The sequence below is a fragment of the Peromyscus maniculatus genome, chromosome 2 (genome assembly GCF_049852395.1).
Source record: "Peromyscus maniculatus bairdii isolate BWxNUB_F1_BW_parent chromosome 2, HU_Pman_BW_mat_3.1, whole genome shotgun sequence".
Lineage (NCBI taxonomy): Eukaryota > Metazoa > Chordata > Mammalia > Rodentia > Cricetidae > Peromyscus > Peromyscus maniculatus.
Window position 1 is genome coordinate 151,816,536 of NC_134853.1, and position 23,156 is coordinate 151,839,691.

The 23,156-nt window shown below is 45.6% G+C and overlaps 1 protein-coding gene across 5 annotated transcripts in view; it reads right to left on the minus strand.

The window, feature by feature from the left end:
* Positions 1 to 23,156, minus strand: part of Wdtc1 (WD and tetratricopeptide repeats 1) — a 70,603-nt gene that overhangs the window by 33,452 nt on the left and 13,995 nt on the right. For 3 of the 5 annotated variants that reach the window (XM_042272024.2, XM_015994506.3, XM_006975618.4), the window contains 2 exons: positions 2,629 to 2,775; positions 756 to 839 (listed from right to left, as the gene is read on the minus strand). In XM_042272024.2, coding sequence (XP_042127958.2) covers positions 756 to 839; positions 2,629 to 2,676 — 132 coding nt within the window. In that variant the 5' untranslated portion in view covers positions 2,677 to 2,775. Of the gene's footprint in view, positions 1 to 755; positions 840 to 2,628; positions 2,776 to 15,671; positions 16,362 to 22,612; positions 22,641 to 23,156 lie in introns of those variants that run through there. The other 2 variants (XM_006975619.4, XM_076565339.1) reach the window with 2 other exon arrangements.

Sequence of the window (23,156 nt, forward strand, 5' to 3'; positions counted from 1 at the left end):
TCTGTGCTGAACACGGGAAAACATCTTTTCCTCATCATTATCCTGAAACAGTACAGTATAATAACTGTTTACACAGCATTTACATGGTATTAGGTATTAAAAACAATCTAGAGATGTTGTGAAGTATTCAGGAGTATGTTTGTAGGTTATATGCAAATGACACATCATTTCATACAAAAACCTTGAGCATTTGAAGATACTTGTACTTGTGGGAAGTTCCAGAAAAATCCCACAAGTGTATCAAGGATGACTGTATAATGCATGTAATTTAAGAATAGCCGGGCAGTGGTGGTGCACACCTTTAATGCCAGCACTCAGGAGGCGGGGCTAAGCAGATCTCTGTGAGTTTGAAGCCAGCCTGGGCTACAGATTGAGATCCATGACAGGCACCAAAACAACACAAAGAAACTCTGTCTTGAAAACAAAACAAAACAAAACAAAACAAAAAAAAGAATAATATTTAAAAAATTAGGGGCTAGAGAGATGAGTTAGTAGTTAAGTACATTCTGCTCACAGAGGACCTGAGTTCAGTTCCTGCACCCATAGGGTGGTTCACAACTGCCTGTAACTCCAGCTCTAGGGGGAATCTGATGCCTCTGGTACCCAAGAGTACCTGCACACACATGAACATACCCATCACCTAATTAAAAAAACAAAAACCTAGCTAAATGTGGTGGCGCACACCTTTAACCCCAGCACTACACAGAGGATGGGAAACAGGCTGTGTGGGTCTGCAATGCAAACTGGATCTTTACCTGAAGCTCTGCTTCCAGGCCCAGCCGCCGGATAAATGGATCTGTGACATGATATCGCCGTTCAAAGCTCAGGGCACCCCGTTCCTGGAGGACAAAAACAAAGTTGTAGTTTCTTTGATTCAGTATTATTTAATATCTATCTTTTTTAAAATCTGTTTTATGTGAATGGATGTTTTGTCTCCATGTACATCTGTGCACCATGTGCATGCCTGGTGTCTGAAGGTCAGAAGAGGGTGCCGGATCCCCTGGAACTGGAAATGTAGATGGCTGTGAACCACCACACAGATGCTGGGAATCAAACCCAAGCCCTCTGGAAGAACAGTTAGTGCTTAAACACACTGAGCCACCTCTAATCTCCAATATATCTAACTTCTTAATATTCAACCCTATACCAGCATAATAAGAAACAGAAAAGATAACAAAGAATTGAAAAAGAAAACAAATAGGGAATGTTTGCATAGTTCAGATGGAAGGGCATACCTTTAGGATATACATTGTAAGGGCACACATATACATATACAAAAATGACCTACTTGATACTGAGCTTCTAAAAAATAGTTCCTTGTCTTTAAGGGCTACCCACTCCAATAAAATCCCCAAAGACCTCATAAAAACAAGCCTAAAAGGATTCACTGATACAAGGTAAAATAGACAAACACACAGACTAATGTACACCAAGCACCTGGTTCCTATCAAGGCATCCATTACACTCGGTTCATCCAGTTCATCCATTTGAAATTCTATGTACCATTTTTGAAAACAGGGTCCCACCATGAAGCCCTAGTTGGAACCCATTAGGTAGCTGAAGCTAGCCTTGAACTCACTGAGATCCCCTGCTCTGGGGGCTGAGATTAAAGGTGTGCACCACCAATCCCACTGGCTGTTATGCCGTTTAATTTCTCTGTTTAAAAGAGCTCTAGCATTGAACTTTTCACTGAACCATGACGTAACAGAAACAGTAGAGCACAGGCAAACAAGGACGAGTCTTCAGGCGGTCCCACTACTCCCGGCAATGGACTAGGAAGCCGCTGGCTCCAGCCTGGGGTTCTGACCAGAGGCACGACACCAGAGGCACGACAGCACGCTTGAAACTCTTCTCAGCTTCTCTGGCTCCCGTGCCGAGGCTCCCTGGAGCTCTCACTAACTGAACCCAATGCCCAGTCATTCACGCATCTCACAGGCATCGCTGCTGCCTTTTACATGCGAACTGCAGAGGACAGGCTACAGTGCACGGGGGCCTCAAGGAGAACCCCTCACGCTGTACTCTAGTTTCCAGCATGTCTGCAGCTTAGCAGCTGGAGCAGTGAGGGGGCCGTTACTCACTCTTGTGTGCGTCCCACACTGACGGCTTCTCTACACGGACAGCTCACCATCCTACATGAATCTTAACAATGGCGGCACAAACTCGGAGACAGGGAGCCTCCATGAATTACTCGAAACAATTCGAGGAGACAGGACACCTTGATTCTATCCTCAGTCTGCTACTAGCAAGCAATGTGACTTTAGGTAAGTCTACCACTATAGACCTGTATTTTTGTCTGTTTTGAGGTGTCTTTTTTTTTGGGGGGGGGAGGGGTATCTTTAAATGACTTTGTAGGGCATTGGTTCTCAACCTGTGGGTCCCAACCCCTTTGGGGGTGGAATGATCCTCTCACAGGTGTTTCCTAAGACCACGGGAAAACACAGATATTTACATTGCGATTCACAACAGTAGCAACATTACAGTCATGAAGTAGCAAGGAAAATAATGTTATGGTTGGAGGTCACCACAGCATGAGGACCCGTGTTAAAGAGTCACAGCGTTAGGAAGGTTGAGAGCACTGCTCTAGGAGAACAAAGGGCCTAATGCACTGGTTCAGCGGTCTGCACTCACCTTGATTTGCCTACGAATGAGGTCTCTAGTTATGTTGACTTTTGCCATCTTCTCTTAATGGTTCAGCAGAAGGAAGCTACAGAAGGATCTTCAAGACCCTTGCACATTCCAGCCAAGCCCAGGTCCACAAGACAAGCATTTAATTACCTGCAAGGCAAACAAAAAGCACCATCAAGCCTTGGGAAATGGAGCAAGGCACCTTCACAAGCCTGACCCCACTCCTAACACAGCCCACTACCCTCCTCTCAGTCATGGGTGCCACGGTGGGCTGAAGGAGGCCCGAGTGAGTAAAGACAGTGAGCACTGAGCCACTCATGACCACAGGGAGCACTGAGCCAGCACCTGGGGAGTCATGACGCCTCACCAGGAATGGCTGTGGACGCAGGGTGGCAGATGGAAGTATGTTCTAAGTCAACAGGGCACAAATGTCAGCGTCCACTTGTCCCATGATACCTGCGGCAACTATCTGAACTATCACACTGTAGACCTGAGACCCTCAGCTGGACTCGCCCACAACCAAATCAGTACCGTGGACAGTTTCCCAAAATCAAAGACTGAGAACTGACACATGGAAGCTCTTGGAAAGGACGAGGAAGCTCCACGCTCCTTTCCATCCTTTGTAAAACCCTTTATAATAAATCAGTAAATAGCTTTATTACTACAGCTACTACTATTAGCAGCGGGCATATGCATGTGGAGACAGAGATCTCTTTGTGGGATTGGTTCTCCTTTCTCCTTCCAGCTTTATCTGAGTTTAAGGATCCAATACAGGTAGGTAGCCAGGCTTCGGTGACAGGAGCTTTAACTTTGAGCCATCTCACCAGCTCCGGTATTTATTTATTTATTTATTTATTTATTTATTTATTTATTTATTTATTTATTCACTCATTCATTCATTCATTTATTTACTTACTTTTTATTTATTTACTTATTTACTTATTTATTTATTTATTTATTTATTTATTTATTTATTTATTTATTTATTTATTTATTTATTTAAGTTTTTTGGGACAGGGTTTCTCTGTAATGAATGGCCCTGGCTGTCCTGGAACTCAGATCTGTAGACTAGGCTGGCCTCGAACTGAGAGATCCATCCGCCTCTACCTCCTGAGTGCTGGGATTAAAAACATGTGCTGCCACCACCATCCGGCTCCAATAATTATTTTTAATTTAAAAACATAGCCGGGCGGTGGTGGCGCATGCCTTTAATCCCAGCCCTCGGGAGGCAGAGCCAGGCGGATCTCTGTGAGTTCGAGGCCAGCCTGGGCTACCAAGTGAGCTCCAGGAAAGGCGCAAAGCTACACAGAGAAACCCTGTCTCGAAAAACCAAAAAAAAAAAAAAATTTGCCCGGTGGTAATGGCTCACCCCTTTAATCCCAGCATCCAGGAGGTAGAGGCAGGTGGATCTCTGTGAGTTCAAGGCCAGCCTGGTCTACAGAGCAAGTTCCAGGATGCAGACAGAGAAACCCTGTCTCGAAAAGCAAAAACAAACAAAAAAATTTTAAATGTTATGTGTAGGAGTACTTCGCCTGCATGTATGTCTGTGCATTATGTGCATGCCTGTGAAGCCCAGAAGATGGCGGGTCCCCTGAAACTGGAGTTCCAGTGGGTTGTGAGCTGCCATTTGGATGCATAGTATCAAACCCAGGTTCTCTGGAGGAGCTCTTAATCACTGAGCAATCCCTCCAGGCCTAGCTAGTAATTTTTTTAAAAATTCATTTTCCTAACTTAAATTCTGTATGTATGTGTGTGAGAGTTTCTGTGTAGGCATGTGAACATGAGTGCAGGGGCCAGCAGAGGCTAGAGAAGTCAGATCTCCTTGGAGCTGGAGTTAGACACAGTTGTCATCGATGTGGTGCTTGCTGGTAATCAAGCCAGGGTCCCCTGGACAAGCATCTCCCCAGCCCCTAGTAAAAACACTTTTTGAGATTTATTAATTAATCTTTTTAAATCTATTTTTTTTTTATTAATTTTTCCCCCAGCCTGATCACAGTTTCCCCTCCCTCCCTCCATCCACTCCTTTTTTTTTCTTTAGAAAAGTGAAGGCATTCCACGTACATCAACCAGCCACGGTATATCAAGTTGCAGTAAGATTAGGCACCTCCTCTCCTATTAAGGCTGGATGAGGATAGGGTCCCAGAGCAGGCAGGCAGTAGAGACAACCCCTGCTCCCTATTAGGAGTCCCTCAAGAAGACCAAGCTACACAACTGTCACATATGTCAGTCCCAGGCAAGCTCTCTGGTTGGCAGTTCAGTCTCTGTGAGACTCTGTAAGCCCAGGTTAGTTGATTCTGTGGGTTTTCTTATGGTGTCCTTGGCACAGTAAATGTTTTTTTAAAGAATGGTAAGTAAATGTGTGATGACCACACCCAAGATTCAACAGAAATTCCTCAGGGCTGGAGAGATGGCTCAGTAGTTAAGAGTACTGACTGCTCTTCCAGAGGACCTGGGGTTCAAATCCCAGCACCCACATGGGAGCTCACAACTGTCTGTAACTCCAAGATCTGACACCCTCATACAGATATACATACTCCCCCGCAAAAAAAGCAGGCAGTGGTGGCACATGCCTTTAATCCCAGCACTCAGGAGGCAGAGGCAGGCAGATCTCTGTGAGTTCGAGGCCAGCCTGGTCTACAAAACAAGTTCCAGGAAAGGCTCAAAGCTATACAGAGAAACCCTGTCTTGGGGAAAAAAAAAAAAAAGACATACATGCAAGCAAAACACCAATGTACATATAACATAAGAATAAATAAATTAAAAGAAAAAAGAAAAATTCCTCTTCAGTATCTGGACAGTTTGGCCTTGGCTCCATCACCTCAGAAAGCTATTCCTATACCATCCAACTCTGTTTAATAGAGTAAGCAATGCAATTCTTTAACATATGGCAAAAGGAAAGAATACAAATGCAAGAAGAAAACTCAAGTACATTCGTCAAAGATTTTGTAGCAGGAAAAGAACCCCACACAAGTTCTCAGTATTGGCAGTCTGGATTGCCATATGACATCACAGAGAGATCAGAAATGATAATCACAGGTCATTGAAACGGCTCAATGTGTAAAGGTTACTTCCCACCAAGACTCACAACCTTAATTAAATCCCTGAGAACCACATGATAGAATGAGAAATGATTCCAGCCAGTACATGTGCAACCACACACATATATACACTCTACACATAAAAACGAAGGCAGTATAAAGTTTTTTAAAAAGAAATAATAACCGTGAAGGAAAATGCACATATGCTATGTACAGCCCTAAACAAACACTATACCTCAGTTATGTATTAAAAATGAAATACAACTACTTTGGAGGTTAGGACTTTTTCACTCTACTTTTCAAATGTTCTCAACCTCTGGGACAGGACCCCCTTGGGGGTTGCATATCAGACATCCTATATATCAGATATTTGCATTACATTCATAACAGTAGCAAAATTAGTTATGAAGTAGCAACAAAATAATTTGATGGTCAGGGGTCACCACAACATGAGGAACTGTATTAAAGGGTCGCAGCATTAGGAAGATGGAGAACCCCTGCCCTAGAGGGAGGATGAAGGAAGGGAAGGGAGGGGAAGGAGGGGAGGAAGGCATGCGTATGTTGGCCAGAGATGGGTATTCAGTAGCCTCCTCTTAGCGCTTTACCTCTCTTTTTGAACATAGGATCTCTCACTGCGTGGGCAGACCGGTTGCCCAGAGAACTCCAGTGACTCTCCGGTCTCTCCCTCCCCGGTGCTAGGATTCCTGGTGGGCACTACCACGCCTGGGGTTCTGGTGACATGAACTTAACGGCCCTCTGCTTTCATGGGCCAGCACTTAACAACCAAACCACACCTCTACTCATCAAGGCACATTTAGTTTTAATAGGGGCAGGGATAAAACCCCAAAAGTTGTTTATGGTTTGTAGTGGCCTTTTCTGGAGGGGGGAGTTCAAGACATGATTTGACTATGTAGCCCTGGCTGCCCTGGAACTATGTAGACCAGTCTGGCCTCAAATCCACAGAAATCTGCCTGTCTCTGCCTCTGCCTCTAAAGGTGTACGCTACCATGCCCAGCTTTAATACCTTTTCAGTCATCTGCCAGAGTTGGGGGGGGGGGGGCTTCTGAGGAGAGATTACTGAGGCAGCAAAGCAATAAAGGTTCCAGCAGCAGCTTAGGAGGAGCCAGAGTGATGATGTAGACCTGGATTCCAGCTAACTGGAAGGCTGCTGTAAGACTCAAGTCCCAGTACTCGGGAGGCAGAGGCAGGCAGAGGCCAGCCTGGTCTACAGAGTGAGTTCCAGGATAGTGAGGGCTATTCAGAGAAACCTCATATTGAAAAGGACTCTGAGGTCAATGCCAGTCCGAAGCCACAGAGTGAGTTCAAGGCCAGTCTAAGTAACTTAGTGAAACCCTATTTCAAAAAAGAAAAATGGATGCCGGGCGGTGGTGGCGCACACCTTTAATCCCAGCACTCGGGAGGCAGAGCCAGGCGGATCTCTGTGAGTTCGAGGCCAGCCTGGGCTACCAAGTGAGTTCCAGGAAAGGCGCAAAGCTATACAGAGAAACCCTGTCTCGAAAAACCAAAAAAAAAAAAAAAAAAGAAAAATGGGTGGGGTGCGAGAGCATGCCCAAGGCCCTGCCTTCAACCACAGCACGGCAAAAGCTGTTAAGTACATTATTGTCATTTTGTTTGTTTTTCCAAAACAGGGTTTCTCTGTGTAGCTCTGGCTGTCCCAGAACTTGCTCTATAGACCAGGCTGGCCTCGAAATCACAGAGATCTGCCTGCCACTGTCTTCCAAGTGCTGGGATTAGAGGCGTGCACCTCTACCATCCAGCTTCCTGTTGTCATTTTAAACATAAGCAACATGTTCATGGACATGTAACAGTTTCCCAGTGTCATCTGGCCAATAAACTGGAGCTAGTCTAGGAAGGAACTCAAGCCCAAGCCTATATGACTCAAAGCCCATGTTCTTAATCACAATGGCATATTCTTTACCAGTGTAATGGCCACCATGAGAACCCAAAGAGCCAACCAAATCACAACGACTTATTCATCAGTTTCCTCCGCAGCATTAACCAGTGTTTAACATGGAGACTGCTGAGACAAAAGACACAGCACTTACAACCAAGCCCAGGACCAAGACAAGTGGTTTAGTTAAGATTCACGTGTGGCTTCAAAACACAGAAAGAATCAAAGTGGAGAAAGGAAATCTGACACACAGGAAACCAGTCAGCCAGGAGGTAAAATTAAAATACAGATTTAAGGGCTGGAGAGATGGCTCAGAGGTTAAGAGCACTGCTGGCTCTTCCAGAGGTCCTGAGTTCAATTCCCAGCAACCACATGGTGGCTCACAACCATCTGTAATGAGATCTGGTGCCCTCTTCTGGCCTGCAGAGATACGTGTAGACAGAACACTGTATACATAATAAATAAATAAATCTTTTTAAAAAAATACAGATTTCAACCTGTTAAATTCGATATAACTAATACCTACTTAGCATTTTAATGAACATTTCTGCTCCATCCTGAGAAGAAATGGTAACATACTGGAAAACTGTCCTGGAATCCAGCCTGCCTTTTCTCAAGGAAACAAAGACTCAGTGCCTTTCCACAAAGTTCTGTAGGCGTATCTAACTAGATAAAAGATTTACAGAGGAAGAAATGCCTTTAAATCTACCAAGGGGCACAACTAGTTTCATATTACCATCCAAAGTCTCTCTGCCATAAAGAATTAGATCAACAAATCAAAACTTACTTCACAATGAGAAGATGACGTCATGGCCAACTTCTAACTGCTACTTCAATGAGCATTCTTGACAGTCAACAGGTCAGATACAGAAGCTTGGGAATGGGGGTGAGACTGACATACTGCAGAGACGTACGTGACCACAGAGGATGACACCAACGGGGATTCTCTCTCAGATGCAATATGTAAATCATGTAATGGTCAAATTAATAATTTCAAGAATTTTAGCACAAGAATTTTAATGAGCTGGACTTGGAAAGATGAACTGAATCTTACTTATTTATTCATACATCTTAGAAGAAAGTCCAGAAGAACATGACTACGTGGAGCCACTAGAAAAGGAGAACATGTCCTCCTCCTCACTCTGAGGCGGGGTGCTGAGTGCCACACCCCGACTTTCACACTTGGAGCTGGAAGAGCATTGAGAACTAATTTGTTTATAGAGAATGAAAGCTCAGGAAAGACTTTCTCTAGCTAGAGGACAAAGGTTTTCAGGGTATGATCTGTAGTTAGGATGCTACAGGCCAGCCCTAACAGACATTCATGAGAGGAGGAGAAAGCGAATTGTCTAACCCAGGCCAGCACAGAGGAAAACACGACTTCATGTTCTAACAGAGATAAGAGCTGAGCTGCTGTGCAGACGGACGTCACACCTCTCTGAAGGTATTCTCCCACGGGCCTAAAATCACTAGCAGGGCACCTTTAACCCGATCCTGCCTGCAACTTTCTTCCTCCCGAGGCTAGCACTAACAAGAAACTAATATTCAGGACCAGCACAGCAAGATGGCTCAGCAGGTAAAAGCAATTGCCAAGCAAACCCGGAACTTAAATTTGATTCCTAGAACCCACATATAACATGGAAGGAGAAATCCAACTTCATCAAGTTGTTCTCTGACCTCCATACACACTGTGGCATGTATACACCCACACATATAATCATATACATACTAAATACTAAAGAAAAGAATTAACAGCTGGCTTTAGAGGGGGAAAAATCTACTCATAATGCAAAGGGTACCAACAATGTAAGAGGCGAGGCTGGCGAGCCTTAGAATAAAGAAAAGCCACGGAAATTACCCATCTGGAACCAGGGCTAAGTGTTAACATGCAAACATAGAGAAAAACCCCATTTCATGTTGGCCAGAGTCTGCCTGGACAATGTAGCAGAAAAAAATAACAACACAAAATGGATTTTATCAATGTAACACCTTGGGGCTGGAGAGATGGCTCAATGGTTAAGGGCACTGGCTGTTCTTCCACAGGACCCAGGTTCAATTCCCAGCACCCACATGGCAGCTCACAACTGTCTGTAACTCCAGCTCCAGGAGATCCAACACCCTCACAGAGACATATATGTTGGAAAAACACCAATTCACATAAAATAAAAATAAATAAATCATGCACCTGGGCATGAATTCCAGCTCCCTCAATGTGTCAAGAACACAAGATACCTCTCTCTCTCTCTCTCTGCCCAGACAAGAAGAAGAAGGAGGAGGAGGAGGAGGAGGAGGAAGAAGAAGGAAGAAGAAGGAAGAAGAAGAAGAAGAAGAAGAAGAAGAAGAAGAAGAAGAAGAAGAAGAAGAAGAAGAAGAAGAAGAAGAAGACGGCGACAAGATACTTCACATTGGGTTGGGGATTTAGTTCAGTGGTAGAGTGCTTTCCTAGCAAGCACAAGGCCCTGGGTTTGGTCCTCAGCTGGGGGGGGCGGGGAGATACTTCACATGAGGTCCAATTTGCACATCTGTAAAATGGGAACAGGGTAGGTATACCTTCCTCAGTGTGAGGAACAAATAATGAAATAAGTGTGAAGGTTCTCAACAGTGCCTGGGACACAGCAGATACTCAACAAATGAGGGGAATGTGAACTCAAAGACTCGGCAGGTCCTGTTATACACATCTGGTAGCCCAGGTCACATTCTCTATCAAGAAGGAAGCTGACACTGGGCATCCTATCACAGAGCATGGTGTCTTTACTGATAGCTTTAAGTAGGGAGATTAGAAGGAAAATTGTAACTTTGATTTAAAGAGGAAACTTCACACAAAAACCTTACGCAGAGATGTTTACAGATGTGCTGGACATAAAGAAAAACAATTCTGGGCTGGAGAGATGGCTCAGAGGTTAAGAGCACTGGTTATTCTTCCAGAGGTCCTGAGTTCAATTCCCAGCAACCACATGGTGGCTCACAACCATCTATAATGGGATCTGGTGCCCTCTTCTGGTGTGTGTATACATAATAAATAAATCTTTTTTTTTTTTTTTTTTTTTTTTGGTTTTTCGAGACAGGGTTTCTCTGTGTAGCTTTGCGCCTTTCCTGGAACTCACTTGGTAGCCCAGGCAAGCCTTGAACTCACAGAGATCCGCCTGGCTCTGCCTCCCGAGTGCTGGGATTAAAGGCGTGCGCCACCAACGCCCGGCAATAAACCTTATTTAAAAAAAAAAGAAAAAGAAAAACAATTCAATATTTCAACAGAAAAGTAAAATGTAGAGACAGTAATTTAACCAAAAAAAAAAAAAAAAAGCAATTAAAAACTCCAGGCTTGGTAGTGCATGCCTGTAAACTGGAGGTACTGAGGCAGGAGGACCATGAGCTTAGGTTACCTGGGCTACATAGACTGTCTCTAAGAAAAGGGGAAGGGGAGCTGGGATAACTCAATAAAGTAAAGCGCTTGCGAGTTCCATCCACAGAACTCACGTAAACAAAGCTAGGCGTGGCAGCTGCTCCTGTAATGCTGGGAGATGGGAGACAGGCAGATTCTTGGAGCTTGCCAGCCATCAGCCTAGACCATCTCAAAAAGTGGTGTGTGTGTGTGTGTGTGTGTGTGTGTGTGTGTGTGTGTGTGTGTGTGTGTGTGTGTGTGCGCGCGCTGTGTGTGTAGCCGGGGATCACCACACGTGGTGAGATGAGTCAGCAGGCAGAAGAGCTTGCCACGCAAGCCTGACCACCTGAGTATATCCCAGGGACCCACAGTGGAAGGAGAAAACCAGCTCTCAGAAGTTGTCCTCTGACCCTCTCACACAGTGGTGTGGTTGTGACCCTACTCCATATATCACATGTATACTCACAAAAATTTTAATAAAGTGGGCTACATCTGAGGTTGACCTCTTGCTTCCACACATAACTCAAAAGACACGTTCACACATACCCACAACACATGTGTGCACCCACCAACTCCCTAACAAAAGGATAAACTTCTGAGAACATCCCAGTGAAAGATGATGTCATAGGATAGAACCCTAAAAACAGAGAGGAGAGATGTCAGGGCAGAGGACAGCAAAGGGGTGCGGGCTTTTCAACTGAAGCAGATTCACACAACATAAGATGCGTCACTTCTGAATACACAATTCAGTGGTACCCAGTACACACTGTTGTGCAACCACCACCCCTGGCTTGTTCCAGAACATTTGCATTACTCCATACCCCGTAAACAATCAGTTCCCATTTCCCCAACATCCCCAACACCTGGCAAATGCCATTCTCCATCCTATCCCGACGGATCTACCCACTCCAGATGTTCCATTAGCAATATATGGCCTTTCGTATATGGCTTCTTTCACTTACCATAATTTTATTTGAGATCCACTTTGTACTATCACTACTTCATTTCCATTTTACAGCTAAACAGTATTCCACTACACTGATACAGTACATTATTTATCTATTGGCTGGTGTGAACAGCGCTGTGACCGACCATCTGTGAAAAAGCCCCTGGCCAGGGATGCAGCTAGGGGATGCACAAGGGCTGGAGCTCCTCATATAAAGCCCCTTTAAAACTCTTTCTAGCTGGGCAGTGGTGGCGCACGCCTTTAATCCCAGCACTGGGGAGGCAGAGGCAGTTGGACCTCTGTGAGTTCGAGGCCAGCCTGGTCCACAGAGTGAGTTCCAGGGCAGGCTCTAAAGCTACAGAGAAACCCTGTCTCGAAAACCCAAAAAACAAACAAGCAAAAAAAAAAAATTAAAAACATCAACTTTCTAGCTATAGCAATTTTCAAAATGTGGAATATGATTAATGAAACAGGAAAACCAGTATGAACCCACAGTTAAAACAATCAGGTCTAAGACATACATGGCCACACTAGTCTTGGAGGGCGGGCATAAACCACCACAGTGGGCCTGGAAAGCTAGCACAGCAGGAAAGCGCAGGGGCTGCTCTTGCAGAGGACCTGACTTAGTTCCCAGCACTCACACTGGGGGGGCTCACACCCACCTACAACTCCAGTCCTAGGAGAATCAACAGGCATCTATGCTCCTCACATGTCCACAGGCACGTACATATAATTAAAAATTTTTAAAAAACCAGCCGGGCGGTGGTGGTGCAGGCCTTTAATCCCAGCACTTGGGAGGCAGAGCCAAGCAGAGCTCTGTGAGTTCGAGGCCAGCTTGGTCTACAGAGCAAGTTCCAGGACCGCTAAGGCTACAGAGAAACTCTGTCTTCAAAAAACAAACTAATAAACAAAATAATAGTTGAACTATAAATTTTCTGTCAATACATTTCTGGCATGTGAATATCTCAACTATTAAAAAAAAAGGCTGTCAAACTTTCTGTTTCAAAATCACAACTCAAAAAGAAAAGCTGGTTCTTAACTTTTCCTGTCTCCTCCCTTGAACTGTGGATTTGCTGCTTCTCTTCCTTCAAGGCCAGCTCTTAACCGATTCACCTCGTAATGTTCCCAAGTCGGACTGAACTTAGAAGCTGCCAGTAACACTCAATAAACAGCGTGCTAGCTGTGTGCACAATGCGTTATGCCTATCAAAGTACCTTTGTTCACGCTTTTAATTAGCTTCACACACCTTTGGTTTCACAACAATCCCATGAGGAAGCCATAGAGCTATTATCATCCCCACTTAAGGAAGACTGAAGCACACGCTATGTGCTGAGGAAGGACCACTGGTCTGGAGTCCTGTGCCCTCGGCCAGCCTCGGCCTTACTGATAGGAACTGCAGACACTGCACTCTGCCAGACTCTTCCTCCGTCTTCAAATGAGAAGTAAAGCTGGGAGCGGTGGTGCACAGCTCAGGCTAGCCTCAGTAACGGTGAGCTGGAAGCTAGCCTGGGCTACATGAGATTTATCTTAGTTTTCTATTGCTATGACAGGACACCATGACCAAGACAACTTATAAAAGAAAGCATGTGATCCGGCGGTCATGGTTCCCCAGGGCTAGAGTCCATGATCATCACCAATGCGGCGGCAGGCAGGCAGGCAGGCGGCAGGCAGGCGGCAGGCAGGCAGGCAGGCAGGCAGAGTGCCGGAGCAGTAGCAAGAGTTTACATCTTGATCCACAGGTACAAGGTTGAGAGCACTAACTAGAAATGGCATGGGCTTAATTAATGCCCACCCCCATGACACACTTCTTCTAACAAGACCTCCTGATCCTTCCCAAACAATTCCAGCTGGGGACCAAGTATTCAAATATATGAGCCTATTGGGGGTCATTCTCATTCAAACCACCACAAGACCCTCTCTAAAGAAGTAAAGAAAAAGGGGGTGGCAGGCAGGATGGTCAATGAGTTAAGGGCACCTGCCACCTTGTATGACACCTGAGTTCTATTCCTGGTACCCACGAGGGGAAAGGACAGGACTAACTTCCACAGCTGTATATATGCACATGCATGTGCACACACACAAAATAAGTAAGAGGCAGACTCGGAGACGAGCTACAAAACCACTTCCAACAACTGTTGATTCTCAGGGGGCACTGCAGCTTGGCTGCAGAAGGAAGATGGTACCTCAACCACAGGTACTCCCAGCCCTCCAGACATGCCCTCTTCCACAATATGGAGGGACCTCCAGCCCAAGTGACAACTGACCCCTTTCAACATTGTGAATTGTGCAAGAGATACATGCAACTCTTCTTTCCTTCTGCTTGCCGTGAGTCCCTACTGGAGCAACCCCAGAGGGAATGGGTACGGCATTTCTTTTTCTTTTTTCTTTTTAAAGATTCATGTATTTATTATGTATACAGTATTCTCTCTGCACGTATCCCTGCAGGCCAGAAGAGGGCACCAGATCTCATTACTGATGGTTGTGAGCCACCATGTGGTTGCTGGGAATTGAACTCAGGACGTCTGGAAGAGCAGCCAGTGCCCTTTAACTGCTGAGCCATCTCTCCAGCTCCTGTATGACATGTCTAAGACTCAGTTTCCTCTGCAGGTTAACCAGTGATGGGCGAGCACACATGTAAACGTTGTGAAACTGAGCTGCTAAAGGATAATCACTCAGCATTCCAACCGGCTTACAAGTGTTATCTCAGACCCCTCACAGCAATCCCACAAGACAGGTGTTATTCTTATCCCAGATGCAGGATCTGAAGCACAGGAAAGTTAATTTTCCAGTCACTAAGTTATTAAATGGGAATCAACCTAACCTCACACCAGACACAGGCTACTGCCATAAAAACAACTATTTCTATGATCTTTAATCAGACCACATCCAAACAGGTGCCTAAAATGAACTTTATCTCTTACCATTCTTTAGAGCTAGCCAAGAAGGCAAAATTACCTTGGCTGGAGTGTAGCTTATCAATAAAGAACCTGTTTAGAACATGTAGAATTCTGGTTCAATCCCTGGTACCAACACTTCCAGAAAAAAAAAAAAATTATTTTGGCTTTGCTAGTCTTAAACACAAATTTAGCCAGGTAGTGATGGTGTGTGCCTTTAATCCCAGCACTCGGGAGGCAGAGGCAAGTGGATCTCTGAGTTCAAGGCCAGGACCTGCTTCAGGTGCTCTACCACCGGGCTTCAAAGTGAGTTCCAGTACAGTTAGGGCTACATGGAGAAACCCTGTCTCAAAAAACCAAAGGAACAAACAGACCAACAAACAAACAAAACCCCAAACAAACAAAAAAAAAACCCATAAATTTAAAGAGTACTACTTCAGACCTGACACATGCTTGTTGCCCAGCACTCAGAAGGACAGAGGCAGGAGGATCATTAGTTTGCAGCTGTCCTAGGCTACCCAGTGAAATGCTGCCTCCAGAAAGGAAAGGCTGGCACAGAGGTGCAGGCCCACGGCCCCAACCCAACAGTTAGGAAGTGGAGGCAGGAAGACTGTGGTTTTGAGGGCTCATTAGGTTATATAGAAGGACCTGTCTCAAAAGGGTGAGGATCGGAAAGCATGCCACTTTAGGGTCATGGATAATTAATACAAGGACAGTTTTGTACAAAGGGGCTTATAGACTAGTCCTATCAGCAAAGAGCATCTCTGGAAACATCTGAGTCTCCTGGCTCACAGAATCCCATGGGAGACTGATAGCAGCTTTTTCTGTAGAGGTCCATCCAAAGAAATGCCTGTCTGGGAAGCATTTAGCAAAAACTCACCTTGACATTTCCTCTGCCTGAATGGGCATTTTCCCCAAGTTTTCAGAACTTTGCTTTTCATTAGCCAGTCTGCCTTCTGTTGGGCCTATCGACATATCATAAGGCAGTAGAAGAGAGGAAAAAGGAATCATGTTTTGATGATGCTGCCCTCTCTCAAGGTTTATGAGCATTTTGTCTTGATTTGGTCTTTAATCTGTGCCTTTCCAAATCCTGCCGCAATTCCTAGTCCTGCAGGAAAGTTACTCAAGTCCCACCCTCTAACTCCAGTCTCCAGAAAGGCCAAAGGAAAGTACTCCCTTTACAGCTGTGCTACAGCCAGATGTGGGACTCAAGAGGGAACCAGGTGAGCCACCAGCACCCATGCACCAAGGCTTGGACTGAAGATGCTTCCTAAACAGCCTGGCTCCCATTCTGAAAAAGATTCCCTAAAGGTTCACCAACAAGCAGTTTTATTCTGCTTGGACATAGAATGTAGGGTTGTAAATAGAAGTAAAAGTTTACAGGTTCTGGTCCTAACACTGCTTAAGAGTCACTGGGTAACTCCCTGGCCAACGTCCTAGCCTGCTCCCTACCCCCACTCCAAGAAAATGGGGCTAATCCCTCCCTTGATGGCTACAGGGAGGATTAAGGGTCATTATTCTTGGCATCCAGTTCTGGCACAGCTCTAGCAGTTGTGAGCCTGTTTACCCTAAAAGAAGGTATTTAATATAAGAACACAAACAGTGACCCTTGACCCTCACTCTTCAGAATGTCTGGAAATTCTCTATTCTTCCCCTCCTTCCTTTAGCAGTACCACAGCCTGGCCAGGACCTACTTCAGGTGCTCCACCACCGGGCTACATCCCCAGCCCTGTTTCAGTGTTTTCTTTTGAAAGCACCAGGTTGCCCAGACTGGTTTTGAACTCCCTCTAGAACCTAGCAGGCCTTAAATTTTCAGTCCTCCCAGATGAGCCTCTCCAGCAGCAGGGACAAGAGGCTTGCACCACCAGCCTTGGCTGACAGACAACTTCCTTGAAACCAGCCTCCCACCCCCCCCTCCCCCCACTCCCCCTCTCACCTCTGACCTGCTGGTTGCATCCTCCCCTTACTCGGGTTTCAAGGTTTCAGGTCTCATGAAGCTTGAGTCTGAAGCTCTTACTAAGACTACAAAGAATTAGCCCAGGGCTTTCAGGGTTCCTCCACACAGGCCTGCATTCACCCTGAGGAAGCCAACAGAGTTGTGCTCCTTCATGCACAAGCCTGGCTCCTGAGGCAGACCAGGGAGGTCCAGTGCAAAGCACATACTGTCTTTTGGTCCCCATCAACACTTTCACCTCATCAGCTCTTTTCGGAGGCCAGGAAATGCATCTGTGGCTCGGAGAGGACTGTGTCACATAACTAATAGGAGGCCAACGTGGGTTCAGATAACAGCGCTCTGGCTGCGTAACCTCTAGTGGATATCCTGGCTTCGCTGAACCTGTTTCTTCAGGTAGGAATAACGATCCTGTCTGCCTTTCGGGGGAAGGGCTCTGATGGGATTAAGTGAGGTATTTGAGAAAAAGTATCTAGCAAGTGTCCAGTATCAAACAGAAAATCAATACATGTCAGCTTTTTACAGATCCAAATGAAAGAAAGCAGTTGGACAGTTTTGCAGGGTAACAGTTTAAAATACCAAAAGACTGCTTAGTCCAGTTACTTAAGCTTGAACTCTCTATCACATACTTGGAGCGGCAAGCCAGGAGTGATGGGCCTTGCCTTTAATCCCAGTTTAGGGAAGTAGAGGCAGGTGGATCTCTGAGTACTTGGAGGCTAAAATAAAAGATCCTGAGTTGATGGCCAGCCAGGGTTACATGGTGAAAGCCACCTTTGAACCCATCTCAAAAACCAAATCGAAAGTGGTAACACTCCTGCTTACAGGGCAGCATGTTTGTGTTTTAGAAAGCGAAGTTTCTACCAAGCATGGAAACACATGCCTGTACTTCCAAGACCGTGAGGCAGAGGCAGAGGCAGAGGCAAGGCTTGTCCATGAGTTCAAGGCCAGCCTAGTCCACCTAGCCAGGCCAGCTGTCTCAGAGAAGGGGGGTGGGGCCTGGAGACACCGTTTAATCGGTACAGCGTTTGCTTATCCTGAAGAAGGCCATGGGTTTGATCCCTGGCACAAATAGAACTATGGTGACATTTGTCTGTAAGACCAGCATTCAAGAGGTAGAGGTAAGAGGATCAGAAGTTCAAGGTCACCCCTCACCCCCACTGTCTTGGCAAAAAAAAAAAAAAAAAAAAAAGCCTAATTTTCTCCAATCAAACCAAAGCCAACTCCCCAAGATCTGTCCTTTAATCCTCAAGCTACCTTGTGGAGTGCCGAGGAAGTCCAGTCCCTCTCCCGGTAACAATCTGAAGACAAGTATCGTGTTCCCACACTCTCAACTCTCCCCCGACACCAGGACCACAGAGCACAAGGCACCCCAGGCTCGCCTCTTAACTAGCTGTGTGAATTAAACAAGTCTTTCTTTCTTTGTTTTGGATTTTGTTTGTTTGTTTTTTTGAGACAGGGTTTCTCTGTGTAGCCCTGACTATCCTGGACTGTGCTCTGTATACCAGGATGGCCTTGAACTCAGAGATTTGTCTGTCTCTGTCTCGAGGGCTGGGCTCAAAGGCAGGCACCACCACTCGACTTAAACCAAGTTTTGTTAAGTCTCTAAATCTGTGACTTCATGTGCATAATAAGACAAAATAATTCTCCCCTCAGGAGACAGACCTGAGGGTTAAAATAGATAAAAAAGAATATTAATTAGCTGCTGGGGGTGGTGGTGCACACTTTTAATCCCAGCACTCAGGAGGCAGAGGCAGGTTCGAGGCCAGCCTAGTCTAAAAAAGAATATTAACTAGAACCAAGTCCACCAATATATTTCGTCAGTCATTTTTAAAGATATAACCAATTAGTGTGTATCTGTCAAAGTAGGCTAATCAGAATTACACGTTAACACCAAGGTTCTGGTTTCTGGTGGTGACCATAAGGACCTGGGTTTCTTAAGACATGTCAGCTAAGAAAGCACAGTTCACCAGTTCACCAGGGTCTCGCCACCTATACAGCAGACCAAAGATGTACCATAGACTCTGTAAAGGGAAGAAGGAAAGAAGAAACAGGGTAAGACATTAAGCCACTGGCCCAAAAAAAGGCCAAGTATCACCACATTACATGCTGTCCAAGGCTGTCTCTGAAATTCAGAATTGTACATGTAGCACACACTTTCTATTTTAAAAAAGAAATAAATAGTGGTTAAGAGCACTGACTGTTCTCCCAGAGGACCTGGGTTCAATTCCCAGCACCCACATGGCAGCTCACAACTGTCTGTAACTCCAGTTCCAGGGGATCTGACACCCTCACATATGTAGGCAAAATACCAATGCACATAAAGTAAAAATAAATTATTTTAAAAGAGAAAAATAAAAACAACTAAATGGGTCACTGCTGGGAGTGGTAGTGTGCCTATAATTCTGGCACTAAAGAGACTAAGGCAGGAAGCTCGCCATGAGTTCTAGGGTACCTGAGCTACAGTGAGTTCCAGCACAGCATAGGCTCTGTGAGGCTCTGTCTTGAAAAACGTCTCTTCAGTTATGTCCTTTGGGTCCTGAAGCCCAGGGTATGAAAACACCATAGAGGATGCTCAATGTGTCGATCGGGAATTCTTTCCAACTGAACAATGGCCAGTTGCCTTGCTTCTTCCCATTAAGGACTCACACTTAAGAGTCTGACTCGAGTGTCTTGGAACTGCGCTTGGAACTTCAAAACAAGTTTGAGAAGTTTCTTTTTCTTATTGTGTGGATATGTGAGTGGACATGTGGAGGCCAGAGGGCCACTTCTGGAGATCTGGTGACTGAGCTCAAGGCTGTCAGGCTTGCCAGACGAGGACCCTCACCAGCTAAGCCACTTCACTGGTACGAATTTGGACTTTTGAACCATGTTGAGATTTGGAGAATTCTTCGAGGTGGACTAGGACTAAATGTATTTTGCATTACAAAAAGGCCACGAGTCTGTGGGGGTCAGGGGTGGAATGTTATGAAAAAGAAAAAGCCCCTACAGGTTCACATGTCAAATGCTTTCTCCGCAGCCAGTGGCACTGTTTTGGAAGGTCATGAAACTTTAGTGGGTGGGGTGTTAACTGAGGAAGAGGTCACTGGAGGCTGGCAGCCTGAATGCTATCCCCATCCCATCTCCCTCCTCTTTTTTTTTGGTTTTTCGAGACAGGGTTTCTCTGTGTGGCTTTGCGCCTTTCCTGGAACTCACTCTGTAGACCAGGCTGGCCTCGAACACACAGAGATCCGCCTGCCTCTACCTCCCGAGTGCTGGGATTAAAGGCGTGCACCACCACAGCCCGGGGCTCCATCTCCCTCCTCTTGCTCTGCTCTCTGTTTGCCAGGAGGCGAAAACCTCGTCACTTACTTGTGCCACCATGGAGCAAGCAGCCATGGACTGAACACCGGGAAACCAGAAGCCAGAATAAGGCTTTCCTGTTTAAAATGGGGAAATGCCACTTGTGACAGCTCCCAAATTGTCCAAATACTGTAAACACCGCCATCGTGATCAGTGTGTCAGTCTCTCCTTCCTCCGGGGAAGGAGTCCCAAGCAGAAATAAAGGTGGTTGTTCAATTATCCTGCAAATTAACCCAAATGCCGTTGTTATATGGTCTACACAGCGGTCCACACAACGACATGACGAGAAGAGGAAGGGATCCAGAGCTCCAGGCAGTTGCTGTCTCCAGTGCACCGGTGAAATACAGCTCGCCGGGCCGGATGAAGCACGCCTGTAACTCCTGTGTTCCTTGGGAAGCTGAGGCTGGGACAGCACAGGTTCAAGGCCTGCATGGACTATTAAATCCATCGTGGGCATGAGTCTATCTCAAACATTTCTCAGGGGCCGGCAATGTGGCTGAGTGAGCAAAGGTGCCTGCTGTGCAAGCCTGACAGGCTGAGTTTAACCCCAGAACCCACAGTGAAGCAGAGAATTGGTCACTTGACTTCAAACATGACAGGATACATGCACGTGTGCACACTCAACATTCTCTCAGAGTAACTAAAATTTGTAAAAAATACTAAATTTTTTAAAAAGTTTAAAAAAAAAAAGGACTGGTGATACAGCCATGTGGTACAGAGGGCTTGCCTTGCACGCTTAAGGCCCTGGTTTTAATCCCCGGTGCTGCTAAAACCAAACCAAACAGAAAAGAGGCAACTTTTTCTTTTTTTTTTTTTTTTTTTTTTTTTTTGGTTTTTCAAGACAGGGTTTCTCTGTGTAGCTTTGCGCCTTTCCTGGAACTCACTTGGTAGCCCAGGCTGGCCTCGAACTCACAGAGATCCACCTGCCTCTGCCTCCCAGGTGCTGGGATTAAAGGGGCAACTTTTTCTCAGAGAAGCCTACATCCATGCTCTGAGGCACCTTTCCCAAGCACCTCTTCCCTTCTCTTAAGGCTCATGCTTGAAGTCTGTATTAAAAACATTCCTTAATAACACCAAAAGGGAAGAAACCCAGCCCAGACATGACGCCTCACACTTGTAGTCCCAGCACTCAGGAGATAGGAGGCAGGGGGATTTGCCTTGAGCGGGCAAGCCTGTGCTACACAGCAAGAGCCTGTCTCAAAAGAGAGGAGAAAAATGAAATACAATGTTGGGTTTTGTTTGTTTGTTTGTTTCTGAGACAGTCTTTCTCTGTGTAGTTTTGGTGCCTGTCCTGGAACTCACTCAGTAGTCCAGGCTGGCCTTGAACTCAAAGAGATCAGCCTGCCTCTGCCTCCCAGAGTTCTGGGATTAAAGGTGTGCACCACCACCGCCTGGCTAATGAAATACAATTTAACAATGAAGAAATCAACTGTTAAGCCTCAGATTCAGTCCAGCTAGTTACTCTCTGGTCTGTTTTAGAAGAGACAGCTCAATGATTCAAAGCACTGGCTGCTCTTGCAGGGGACTGGGGTTCAATTCCCAGCACCCACATGGCAGCTCCCAACCATCTGTAACTCCAGTTCCAGGGAATCTATCACCCTCTTCTGGACTCCATGGGCACCACACACACATATGGTGCACACCCACACACATACACACATACATGGAGGCAAAAGACTCATACAGGTAAAGTAAAATAAATCTTCAGGAAAATAAACTTGGGCATTATACTCAACAGTAAAAAGTCAATTCTTCAAAGATAAAAGACTCAGAAGAAAAAATGAACTCAAACCAGAAATAGTCCAAAGGGTTCATTCATTCACTGTACGAGTACAGACTGGTCATTCACAATTTAAGTGGAGCCCAGTGAGCACACCTTGCGCTTTTCCTTACCTCCGGAAGATACTCCAGAAACATTTTCTTCTCAAAACGGTTTCAGGCTTTATTTGTTTATTTATTTATACTCGGGTTTTTGTTTTGTTTTGTTTTTGAGACTAGGTCTATGTATCCCTGGCTGGCCTCAAACTCACAGAGATCTGGCAGGCTTTGTTTAGAAAGGAACACTGTGGTGCACTCAGAAGGCAGAGGCAGGTGGATCTCTGTGAGGCCACCCTGGTCTACAGAGTGAGTTCCAGGACAGCCAGGCATGTTGTTAAACATGGGCCAACTGTAATGACATTATAGCATTATAACCCCAATATTTGGGAGGCGGGGGCAGGAAAACAGAGTTTAAAGCTAGCTATCATGAACCACATGATGATTCCAAGGCCTGCCTGGGCTACATGAGACCTTGTTTTAAAAAAGGCACACACAAAAAGAACACTTTTCTGACACCTTATCCCAGTCATCCACCCCATCCTTGGAAGGAATGGAAAAAACAGCAGTCACCATACCCGGCTGTTAAACTCAAACTTGAGAACAAAACTTTCAAGTTGCCCCACCAATACATTACACCTCAAGTGATTTAAGAAAATCGGAGACCTTCCGGAGAAATACATTCCGCTGCTAAGACAAGCCGTAACCCCTCATACCTGCTTTCTAGAAGTCGTGGTAATGCACCTGCAGCGGAGAGCAAATCAGAAGTCACCTTGTAACTCCATCCAACCACAGGACTTGGTGGGGGTGGGCTCCACTAAAGCTTTTCAGGAAGGGATCCTGCTGATTTGCAGTTTCTCTGTCTCTACACTTCTTATTTACCCTTTGAAGTGGGTACTAACAGCCCACTCCCAAACAGAGACCCTTTGTACTGGGCGCTACAGTCGATGATGCAAACACCTTGGCAAAGTTCAGTTTGGTGCCAGGATGAGCCACTGAAGGCATCTGCGGCTGCCAGAAGCCTGAACACACACACACACACACACACACACACACACACACACACACACACACACGAGGGAGAAGGAGGGAGAGGAAAAGGGGGAAACAGAGACAGAGAGCTAGAGGGAGAGGCAGAGACACGGAAAGAGCAGGTCAGGTCATTGACCTCTCGAAACTTCCACCTGCCTCTTTCTTCCTGAGTGCCTTCAGCGGCAGATCAGATGTCAAAAACTCCGCAAAAAAATAAATAATAAAAGT